The sequence below is a fragment of the Zeus faber genome (genome assembly GCF_960531495.2).
Source record: "Zeus faber genome assembly, chromosome: 18".
In the NCBI taxonomy this organism is placed as follows: Eukaryota; Metazoa; Chordata; class Actinopteri; order Zeiformes; family Zeidae; genus Zeus; species Zeus faber.
Window position 1 is genome coordinate 29561794 of NC_137210.1, and position 12255 is coordinate 29574048.

The window sequence follows — 12255 nt, forward strand, 5'->3', positions numbered from 1 at the left end:
CAAAAGGTACTTTACTCTACTTTACTGTACTCAACTTCAAAAGGTACTTTACTCTACTTTACTGTACTCAACTTCAAAAGGTACTTTACTCTACTTTACTGTACTCGACTTCAAAAGGTACTTTACTCTACTTGACTTCAAAAGGTACTTTACTCTACTTCAAAAGGTACTTTACTCTACTTTACTGTACTCAACTTCAAAAGGTACTTTACTCTACTTGACTTCAAAAGGTACTTTACCCTACTTCAAAAGGTACTTTACTCTACTTGACTTCAAAAGGTACTTTACTCTACTTGACTTCAACAGGTACTTTACTCTACTTCAAAAGGTACTTTACTCTACTTGACTTCAGAAGGTACTTTACTCTACTTTACTTCAAAAGGTACTTTACTCTACTTTACTTCAAAAGGTACTTTACTCTACTTTGCTGCACTCAACTTCAAAAGGTACTTTACTCTACTTTACTGTACTCAACTTCAAAAGGTACTTTACTCTACTTTACTGTACTCGACTTCAAAAGGTACTTTACTCTACTTGACTTCAAAAGGTACTTTACTCTACTTCAAAAGGTACTTTACTCTACTTTACTGTACTCAACTTCAAAAGGTACTTTACTCTACTTTACTGTACTCAACTTCAAAAGGTACTTTACTCTACTTTACTGTACTCGACTTCAAAAGGTACTTTACTCTACTTGACTTCAAAAGGTACTTTACTCTACTTCAAAAGGTACTTTACTCTACTTTACTGTACTCAACTTCAAAAGGTACTTTACTCTACTTGACTTCAAAAGGTACTTTACCCTACTTCAAAAGGTACTTTACTCTACTTGACTTCAAAAGGTACTTTACTCTACTTGACTTCAACAGGTACTTTACTCTACTTCAAAAGGTACTTTACTCTACTTGACTTCAGAAGGTACTTTACTCTACTTTACTTCAAAAGGTACTTTACTCTACTTTACTTCAAAAGGTACTTTACTCTACTTTGCTGCACTCAACTTCAAAAGGTACTTTACTCTACTTTACTGTACTCAACTTCAAAAGGTACTTTACTCTACTTTACTGTACTCGACTTCAAAAGGTACTTTACTCTACTTGACTTCAAAAGGTACTTTACTCTACTTCAAAAGGTACTTTACTCTACTTTACTGTACTCAACTTCAAAAGGTACTTTACTCTACTTTACTGTACTCAACTTCAAAAGGTACTTTACTCTACTTTACTGTACTCGACTTCAAAAGGTACTTTACTCTACTTGACTTCAAAAGGTACTTTACTCTACTTCAAAAGGTACTTTACTCTACTTTACTGTACTCAACTTCAAAAGGTACTTTACTCTACTTGACTTCAAAAGGTACTTTACCCTACTTCAAAAGGTACTTTACTCTACTTGACTTCAAAAGGTACTTTACTCTACTTGACTTCAACAGGTACTTTACTCTACTTCAAAAGGTACTTTACTCTACTTGACTTCAGAAGGTACTTTACTCTACTTTACTTCAAAAGGTACTTTACTCTACTTTACTTCAAAAGGTACTTTACTCTACTTTGCTGCACTCAACTTCAAAAGGTACTTTACTCTACTTTACTGTACTCAACTTCAAAAGGTACTTTACTCTACTTTACTGTACTCGACTTCAAAAGGTACTTTACTCTACTTGACTTCAAAAGGTACTTTACTCTACTTCAAAAGGTACTTTACTCTACTTTACTGTACTCAACTTCAAAAGGTACTTTACTCTACTTGACTTCAAAAGGTACTTTACCCTACTTCAAAAGGTACTTTACTCTACTTGACTTCAACAGGTACTTTACTCTACTTGACTTCAAAAGGTACTTTACTCTACTTGACTTCAAAAGGTACTTTACTCTACTTGACTTCAACAGGTACTTTACTCTACTTCAAAAGGTACTTTACTCTACTTTACTCTACTTGACTTCAGAAGGTACTTTACTCTACTTTACTTCAAAAGGTACTTTACTCTACTTTACTTCAAAAGGTACTTTACTCTACTTTGCTGCACTCAACTTCAAAAGGTACTTTACTCTACTTTACTCTACTTTACTGTACTCAACTTCAAAATGTACTTTACTCTCCTTTACTGTACTCGACTTCAAAAGGTACTTTACTCTACTTTACTCTACTTTACTGTACTCAACTTCAAAATGTACTTTACTCTACTTTACTGTACTCGACTTCAAAAGGTACTTTACTCTACTTTGCTGCACTCAACTTCAAAAGGTACTTTACTCTACTTTACTCTACTTTACTGTACTCAACTTCAAAATGTACTTTACTCTCCTTTACTGTACTCGACTTCAAAAGGTACTTTACTCTACTTTACTCTACTTTACTGTACTCAACTTCAAAATGTACTTTACTCTACTTTACTGTACTCGACTTCAAAAGGTACTTTACTCTACTTTACTGTACTTTACTGTACTCGACTTCAAAAGGTACTTTACTCTATTTTACTCTACTTGACTTCAAAAGGTACTTTACTCTACTTCAAAAGGTACTTTACTCTACTTTACTCTATTTTACTTCAAAAGGTACTTTACTCTACTTTACTCTATTTTACTTCAAAAGGTACTTTACTCTACTTTACTGTACTCGACTTCAAAAGGTACTTTGCTCTACTTTACTGTACTCGACTTCAAACGGTACTTTACTCTACTTTACTGTACTCGACTTCAAAAGGTACTTTACTCTACTTTACTGTACTCGACTTCAAAAGGTACTTTACTCTACTTTACTCTACTCGACTTCAAAGGGTACTTTACTCTACTTTACTCTACTTGACCTCAAAAGGTACTTTACTCTACTTTACTTCAAAAGGTACTTTACTCTACTTGACTTCAAAAGGTACTTTACTCTACTTTACTCTACTTGACTTCAGAAGGTACTTTACTCTACTTTACTTCAAAAGGTACTTTACTCTACTTTACTGTACTCGACTTCAAAAGGTACTTTACTCTACTTGACTTCAAAAGGTACTTTACTCTACTTCAAAAGGTACTTTACTCTACTTTACTGTACTCGACTTCAAAAGGTACTTTACTTTACTCTACTTGACTTCAAAAGGTACTTTACTCTACTTCAAAAGGTACTTTACTCTACTTGACTTCAAAAGGTACTTTACTGTACTTTACTGTACTCGACTTCAAAAGGTACTTTACTCTACTTTACTGTACTCGACTTCAAAAGGTACTTTACTCTACTCTACTTTACTGTACTCGACTTCAAAAGGTACTTTACTCTACTTTACTGTACTCGACTTCAAAAGGTACTTTACTCTACTTTACTGTACTCGACTTCAAAAGGTACTTTACTCTACTTTACTGTACTTGACTTCAAAAGGTACTTTGCTCTCCTTTACTGTACTCGACTTCAAAAGGTACTTTACTCTACTTTACTGTACTCGTCTTCAAAAGGTACTTTGCTCTCCTTTACTGTACTCGACTTCAAAAGGTTCTTTACTCTACTTTACTGTACTTGACTTCAAAAGGTACTTTGCTCTCCTTTACTGTACTCGACTTCAAAAGGTACTTTACTCTACTCTACTTTACTGTACTCGACTTCAAAAGGTACTTTACTCTACTTTACTGTACTCGACTTCAAAAGGTACTTTACTCGACTTTACTGTACTCGACTTCAAAAGGTACTTTACTCTACTCTACTTTACTGTACTCGACTTCAAAAGGTACTTTTCTCTACTTTACTGTACTCGACTTCAAAAGGTACTTTACTCTACTTGACTTCAAAAGGTACTTTACTCTACTTCAAAAGGTACTTTACTCTACTTTACTGTACTCGACTTCAAAAGGTACTTTACTTTACTCTACTTGACTTCAAAAGGTACTTTACTCTACTTCAAAAGGTACTTTACTCTACTTGACTTCAAAAGGTACTTTACTGTACTTTACTGTACTCGACTTCAAAAGGTACTTTACTCTACTTTACTGTACTCGACTTCAAAAGGTACTTTACTCTACTTTACTGTACTCGACTTCAAAAGGTACTTTACTTTACTGTACTCGACTTCAAAAGGTACTTTACTCTACTTTACTGTACTCGACTTCAAAAGGTACTTTACTCTACTTTACTGTACTCGACTTCAAAAGGTACTTTACTCTACTCTACTGTACTCGACTTCAAAAGGTACTTTACTCTACTTTACTGTACTCGACTTCAAAAGGTACTTTACTCTACTTTACTGTACTCGACTTCAAAAGGTACTTTACTCTACTTTACTGTACTCGACTTCAAAAGGTACTTTACTCTACTCTACTGTACTCGACTTCAAAAGGTACTTTACTCTACTCTACTGTACTCGACTTCAAAAGGTACTTTGCTCTACTTTACTGTACTCGACTTCAAAAGGTACTTTACTCTACTTTACTGTACTCGACTTCAAAAGGTACTTTACTCTACTCTACTTTACTGTACTCGACTTCAAAAGGTACTTTTCTCTACTTTACTGTACTCGACTTCAAAAGGTACTTTACTCGACTTTACTGTACTCGACTTCAAAAGGTACTTTACTCTGCTCTACTTTACTGTACTCGACTTCAAAAGGTACTTTTCTCTACTTTACTGTACTCGACTTCAAAAGGTACTTTACTCTACTTGACTTCAAAAGGTACTTTACTCTACTTCAAAAGGTACTTTACTCTACTTTACTGTACTCGACTTCAAAAGGTACTTTACTTTACTCTACTTGACTTCAAAAGGTACTTTACTCTACTTCAAAAGGTACTTTACTCTACTTGACTTCAAAAGGTACTTTACTGTACTTTACTGTACTCGACTTCAAAAGGTACTTTACTCTACTTTACTGTACTCGACTTCAAAAGGTACTTTACTCTACTTTACTGTACTCGACTTCAAAAGGTACTTTACTTTACTGTACTCGACTTCAAAAGGTACTTTACTCTACTTTACTGTACTCGACTTCAAAAGGTACTTTACTCTACTTTACTGTACTCGACTTCAAAAGGTACTTTACTCTACTTTACTGTACTCGACTTCAAAAGGTACTTTACTCTACTTTACTGTACTCGACTTCAAAAGGTACTTTACTCTACTTTACTGTACTCGACTTCAAAAGGTACTTTACTCTACTCTACTGTACTCGACTTCAAAAGGTACTTTACTCTACTTTACTGTACTCGACTTCAAAAGGTACTTTACTCTACTTTACTGTACTCGACTTCAAAAGGTACTTTACTCTACTTTATTGTACTCGACTTCAAAAGGTTCTTTACTCTACTTTACTGTACTTGACTTCAAAAGGTACTTTACTCTACTTTACTGTACTCGACTTCAAAAGGTTCTTTACTCTACTTTACTGTACTTGACTTCAAAAGGTACTTTACTCTACTTTACTGTACTCGAGTGCCCGATAAAGTTTCCTTGTTACACACGTTTGTTTTTTCTTTCATTCTATTTGGAAACGGAGGAAAATCAACACAAGGAAAATAAAAACACTGTTTTTATTGCTCCTGAACGTTTGGGTGGAGCATCCTGGGATCACACTGAAATTAGCACCGTCACCGTGACAACCAAGCTCGTGATTTTGGTTTTTAAACGTTTCACACGAAAATATTAAAAGGGCGGGACAGCGGGAGGGAGGGTGGGGTTCCCTGGGCCCCTGGGCTCCTCCTCCACCTGAGGTAGGACGTTCCACCCCCCTGGATCAGGGATCCGCCCAGGAAGTGGCTTGAGGTTGGAACTTCCTGTTTCCAGACTCTGCGGGACCTGCGCTCGGCGGAGGACTTCCTGCTCCCGTCCCGTCCTGTGGATGTGGGCTCAGAAGCTCACACCGTGTCCCAGCTGCTGCAGAACCTCCAGCGGGCGCGGCCGCACCTCACCGTGAGCCCCCTACTCACTGTGTGCTCGTACTACCTGCGGTATTCCTTAGTAGCGGCTGAGTAGAAGCTGTTCAGTGTCTGGAGGAGCAGGTGGAGGTGGTGCCGAGGAGGTGGGCGGAGCTTGGACGGGGGGAAGGAGCTGAGGTGGAGGAGCAGGTGATGGAGGTGAAGAGACTCCACCGCAGGGTCACGCAGCGGATCCAGGACTGTGAGGAAATACTCAAGATGGCCGACAGCTTCCACCGGTCAGCCGAGCAGGTCAGAGATCAGCCTGTCTGCCTGACTTTTCTGCCTGTCTGTCTGCCTGTCTGTTGTTCTCTCCCTGTCCGTTTGTCGTTCTGTCTGTCTGTCTGTCTGTCTGTCTGACCAGCCTACCTGTCTCTCTCTCCAGCTGAACATTCTGTTGCAGTCGGTTCCAGATTCCAGTCGAAGCAGAGACGTCCAGAAGCTTTTCACAACGACAGAGAAGCTGCAAAGAGAACTGTGCAGCATGAAGGTCTGTCTGTCTGTCTGTCTGTCTGTCTGTCTGTCCGTCCGTCTAATAGACACATGAACATACATATGCTTTAGACATGACGCATGTGAATGATGTATTGTGTGTGTGTGTGTGTGTAGGTGTGCACAGGGTTCAGTGTGTGTGGTTTGCAGGATCTTCTGAAGGTTCTGGAAACAAAGCAGTGTGAGTGGCAGTGCACGGCGAGAGCATGCACGGAGCTCTCTGAGGTAACCACACACACACACACACATGGATTAAAAGGAGGGTGGAGCCTTGTGACGTTGTGCTTCCAGCTCCGTCACTCCTTTGAGGAGGTGGGGAAACGAGGGAAGGACCTGAAGCTTAACTTCCTGAAGAGGAACGACAGAAGCACCAACACCAAGGAGCAGGAGAAGGAGTTGAAGAACCACCTGCAGCAGGTCCAGGGCTGCAGAGACAGACTGCAGGTGTTCACTCCTCCGTCATCCCTCCGTCATCCTGGCCACTCCCCCTTCATCCCTCCGTCATCCTGTCTTTCTGATGTCTCCGCTCAGGGTCTCCTGCGACGTCACAGTCGGACCTCCCTGTTTGGTCCGGGGCTCGGGGATGCTGTTACCACGGAGATGAAGGACGTTGTGGAGGAGCTTGGGAGGCAGATGGAGGAGTTTGACAGAGACTTGGAGCAACACAAGGGGGCGCTGCAGTCCAACTGCAAGCTGCAGCAAGCCATGGAGGAGGTAGAGACAGACACATGGGTGGATGGATACGTGCATGGAGGGACGGACGGACAGATCCCTACAACTGTCATTTCACAAGAACATTTGTGACCCACCAAACACTAAGGCACTTTAGGGTCACATTTCAAAATTTAACATTTTTGTTTTCCGGGGGAGGGGGCGGGAATCAGAGCTTTGAAACAAGGTATCACTTGTGGGAATCAAGCAAATATTTTGGAAGCTATGACATCATATGGTAGTGGAGGTAAGTTATGGTAAAGTTTGGAGGATTTAGATGTTTATTTAATACAACACAGACAATTAATCCTGTTATATAATTATAGAACCAGAATCGCGATTGTGGCGCCGCCCCTTGCGGCCGCCTGCGCGAGCACCGCATGTCGATTACGCACATTTGGGTATTTTTCAAGCTTATAGAGCTTGTGCGTAATCACCGGGTGTCATGACATTTCACTACATATATGTACGACCGTACGTGTTTGTATGTGACACATAATCTCTTGAACTTGAACTTGAACTTGAACATGCTAATGCTAACACTAGCTGGTGCATCATCTGGTGACGACACTGAAACTCCAGCGGAGGCCGAGAAGAAATGAATGTGGAAATGTCCAAATGAACATTAACGACAGTAAATAGTTGAGTCACATTTGAAGGATAGTTGCTGTGACTTCTCTTCATCTCGGCCGGATGAGGATGGTGATGGTTTGCAGCCAGACGCTCATCATCCTCATCATCTTCATCATCCTCATCATCCCCCTCCGCAGAGATACAAGACCAAACTCCCCCTGTCTGGGTCACGCTGTGATCGTGGCCGGCAGGCTGCACGCCATCCCTTATTTATCTCGGCGGAGTAATCTACTGTTGTATCCCATCTCCCTCTCTCTCCGTATCCCTCTCCCAGTACCAGTGCTGGTATGAGGAGGTGAGTACTGCAGTACTTCGGGTGCAGCAGTACTCGTCTCAGTGTTGCGGCAGCGATGCGGTTTCTGCGCTACATAAACACTTCGTCAAGTTTGTCGTTCCTACGCTCTGTCGCCACGACGACAAGGTGCAGCACATCACACAGATGGCAGCGGGACTACACGGTGAGTTCACTGTGTAGTACGATGCACTACGAGTACTTCGCAGTACTACACGTGACTGTTTACTTATGTTTTTATGGTGCATTAGGTGCGGAGGAAAGCAGGAGACTCACCCAACGGACTGTCAGGAACCATGAAGAAGTGACTAAGTCCATCAGTGAACTGCGTCAGCATCTGATGCGGCTGGAAAACAGACTGCAGGTGGAGGAGGGGTCCAGGTGCAGGTGGAGGAGTCCAGGTGGAGGAGGGGTCCAGGTGGAGGGGGAGGAGTCTATGAGGGTGAGGTTGTTTTCATGCCAAAATTCCCGGCTGGTGTTCATATTGTTCTCTGGAGGTCGGAGCTCGGATGCTTTTCCCTCCACCATAGTGTCGTTATAAAGCATGCTGGGATATCAGGGCACCGCCTGATGCATCCTCCACACTTAGGGTGCAGTACGAACACGTCCTGGTATTTTAGGAGTTCTTGTGCTTTCAGATGGAGAGAATAAAAGCAGAAAAGAAGAAAGAAGAGATACGTGTGGAGCAAGAGAAGAAGGTCAAAAGGACAGAGAAGGAGCCAGTGATGGAGCAGAAGATGAAGGTGGAGAGAGAGAGTGAGGAGCTGGACAACCGCAGGGTGGAGGAAATCTCTGATTTGGTAAATACACCACCCGGGCGGAAGGTCCCTCCAGGTTATGTGACTCAGGTCATGTGACTCAGGTGATGACACCCGATGTCTTCTCATTCAGGTCCAACTCAAGGAAACGGGCCACACCCCCGAGCTGACTGCAAAGCATGATGGGAAGGAAGGGCCCGTAAAGAAGCAGGCGCTGCGTAAGGACCGCCTCCAGGAGCAGACAGACAGGAAGACGAGCGGCAACACAGACGTGACGACAGACAGACAGTCAGTGGTGGCTGACAGCAGGTGCAGAACAGCTTGTCTCCACAGGGGGAGCCCTTCAACCGCCTGACACCTCCTCTTACTGTTCTTCTCACTCCAACAGCACCTTCTGCTGCCCCCTGGAGGCAAAGAGGCGGGTCGACACCCTCCTCAGCCAATCACAGCCCAGCTCTGGGTCCAGGACTGTACTTCATCACGGCTTCAGCGACGTCCAGATGGAGTTTGGGAAACGGCCGGAGGTCAGTGAGTACTATTGTATAGCCAATATAGAGATGTAAGAACAGGTGTGATGTGTTCAAACTGTTTAGTCCCAGTGAGAACGTCTGCAGCCGCATTCTGGATGAACTGGAGCTGCTGCACAGCTGATTTGGGGAGGTCGGTGAAGAGGCCATTACAGTAGTCCAGTCTACTCCTTATGGATTCATGGATTCATCTTTCAAAGTCTACTTTTGACAGGAAGCCTCTTCATTTTGAAATGTTGTTTAGCTGGTAGAAGGCTGAGGTTGTGATGTGATTGACAAGGCTCTTCAAATGTAGATCTATGATTACACCCAGATTTGTGGCTTCATTCTCGCTCTCCAGAGACAGAGAACTGAGATGAGCAGCAGTTTTCTGTCTCTGAGCCTTTGCACCAAAGATGAGTTTTTCTGTTTTGTCTTTGTTCAGTTGTGAAAGCTTCTGTGGCGTCCATGCATTCATATCATTCATATCATTAATACACTGAGTGAGGGAGTGTATGGGCAGAGGGTCATCAGGACATAGGGATGTGTACAGTTGTCAATCATCTGCATAGTGATTGTATATATTTATTTTGTGTTTCTTTATAATATGTGCAAGTGGGAGCAGATAGAGGTTCAACTATAATGGGCCCAGAATGGAACCTTGGGGCACTCCACCTGTAATATCCACTTTGTTCAACACAAGATCTCCAATGGACACAAAGACCTTCCTGTCCTGTAGGATGGTTCTGGACCAGTTTAGAGCCGGGCCAGATGGGAATGACGGTCAACAGAGTGGAAGGCAGCGTGAAATGCAGCAGCAGAAGAAGAGATCGTTTTTTAGAATCAGGGTTTATGTGCAGATGGTTCACAGCTTGAATAAGTGCTGTTTCAGCTGAAGGTAAACTGTTTTCTCAAGTGTTTTGCTGAGGAAGGGCAGCTTGGAAATGAGGAGCAGTTTAGTGACAGCTGTTTAAATGCTGCAGGAAATAAACCTGATTGAAGAGAGAGGGTTAAGATGTCTCACACCTCATGTGCTGGGCAGTTAAAAACAGTTTGAGGTACTAATATTCTGTCTGACTGATATCATTTTGTTATGAAGAATGTTTCAGTGGAGAGCATCTCTGACGGGTTGTAGACGGTGGATTAATAAGTGGATCAACAGTGATGAAGAGCACTTTACTATTGTTGATGTTTTCATTGTTGATGTTGGAGGAGAAAGACTGTGCGGCCTGTTTCATTTTTATGTTGTATCCATTGAGTCTTTTCCTTGTAAATTTCATGATGAACCTGAAGTTTTGTCTTTCTCCATTTTCGTTCTGCCTGGCGACACTCTTTCTTAAGCTGCCTAGCAACCGCTCCAATTTGTCTTTCTATGTTTTTCGTTTTAACAGGTGCAATCTTATCAATGATATTTTGTATTTTGGAGTTGAAGTTGTAAATGACTCATTTACACTTCTTGTTAATGATACCTTATCATGGGTGGATGCAGGCCAAACGCCTCCAACAGGCTCATGTAGTGTTGAGCATCTGGGTCTGTTTGGTTGACAACATGAACGTTAAAATCACCTGAGATAAGGACACAATCATAATCAGTGGAGACCTTGGACAGTAGCTCAGAGAATTCATCAAGAAAAACACATTTGTATTTTGGTGGCCGATAGACAGCGATGGTTAAATTGGGGGCGCTGCACTTGATAGATACATCAAAGTGTTGAAAAGAGGTGAATTCTCCGAGGAGGGTTTCCTTGCAGGTGTAGATATCAGAGCAGACGGCAGCTACTCCACCGCCTCTCTTACCAGCTCTAGTGCTTTGGATGAACTTGAAATGAGGAGGTGCTGTCTCAACCAGTGCGACTGTGACGTTCCTGTCCAGCCTGGTCTCAGTCAGTGTACTACTGTAAAGATACTATACACATCATGAGAACTACTATTAGGATACTACACACACTATGTTTACTATGGTGAAAATACTACACACACTGAGTACTACTGTAAAGATACTACACACACTAGGAGCACTACTGTAAAGATACTACACACACTGTGTTTACTATGGTGAAAATACTACACACACTGTGTGTAGTATCTTTACAGTACTACTGTAAAGATACTACACACACTAGGAGTACTATGGTGAAGATGTGTTGTGGACTATTCATGGTTTAAATCAACTCCCATTCATCTCAGAACAACATGGCCTCCTTGTTCCCTAGGATACGAGAACAGGAGGGCTGTCGGAGGCGGAGCTCCAGCAACAGGAAGTGATGTCAGAGGATGAGCTCCGGCAGCAGGAAATGATGTCGGAGGTTGTGCTCCGGCAGCAGGAAGTGATGTCGGAGGAGTCTCTCTCCACCGATGAGTATGACTGTGTGTCCCCTGACGACGTGTCCCTGCCCCCGCTGTCGGAGACTCCAGAGTCCAGCTTTGTGCAGTCGGACGTGGACGACACCTTCTGCGTCAGCCGCTCCGGCGTCCATGTGGAGCGTCACCGAAACGTCATCACCGGGTCGCTGTCCCACCAGACGGAGCGCGCTCCATCTCCCAGTGGCGGCAGGTATGTCCGTCTGATGAACCTTCCTGATCCAAGCTCTGTTCCAATGGGAAGCCAAGGGCTCCTCCAGCCTCCTCCACCAGGATGTGTTCTCACCACACCCTAAACACAGAGGATGCGTAGATGGACCCACATATCCCAGAATGTGTTTTGTGGCTCAACAAAGGGAACCGTGACGTGCTTGTTCTTCCTGAGAACAAAGTACCGCTCCTGCCGCTCCTCAGCTGGTCATTTATCTACAGGTTAGAAATATGAGGGTGGTGCTCGTTAAATTAGGGAGCAGCGTGGTGCCTATGATGGCATCATCATCCTGGAACATGGGAACATCAAGACGGAACAGTGTTTGAACCATTTATTTTCAAATGGCTTCATAGTCCTGTGTTATATTATACGTTATATTATACATCCTGTGTAATATAGAGGCATCCTT

General features: G+C 42.6%; 1 protein-coding gene across 1 annotated transcript in view; it reads left to right on the forward strand.

Moving 5' to 3' along the window:
• ccdc141 (coiled-coil domain containing 141) overlaps positions 1-12255 on the forward strand; it is a gene marked incomplete at its 5' end in the record, with an annotated part of 30714 nt that overhangs the window by 14135 nt on the left and 4324 nt on the right. The window contains 12 exons of the mRNA XM_080018973.1: positions 5752-5877; positions 5952-6134; positions 6268-6372; positions 6492-6599; positions 6666-6818; positions 6906-7088; positions 7993-8176; positions 8262-8452; positions 8649-8810; positions 8902-9077; positions 9157-9292; positions 11488-11828. Of these exons, the coding sequence (XP_079875099.1) occupies positions 5752-5877; positions 5952-6134; positions 6268-6372; positions 6492-6599; positions 6666-6818; positions 6906-7088; positions 7993-8176; positions 8262-8452; positions 8649-8810; positions 8902-9077; positions 9157-9292; positions 11488-11828 (2048 nt within the window). The remainder of the gene's footprint in view (positions 1-5751; positions 5878-5951; positions 6135-6267; positions 6373-6491; positions 6600-6665; positions 6819-6905; positions 7089-7992; positions 8177-8261; positions 8453-8648; positions 8811-8901; positions 9078-9156; positions 9293-11487; positions 11829-12255) is intronic.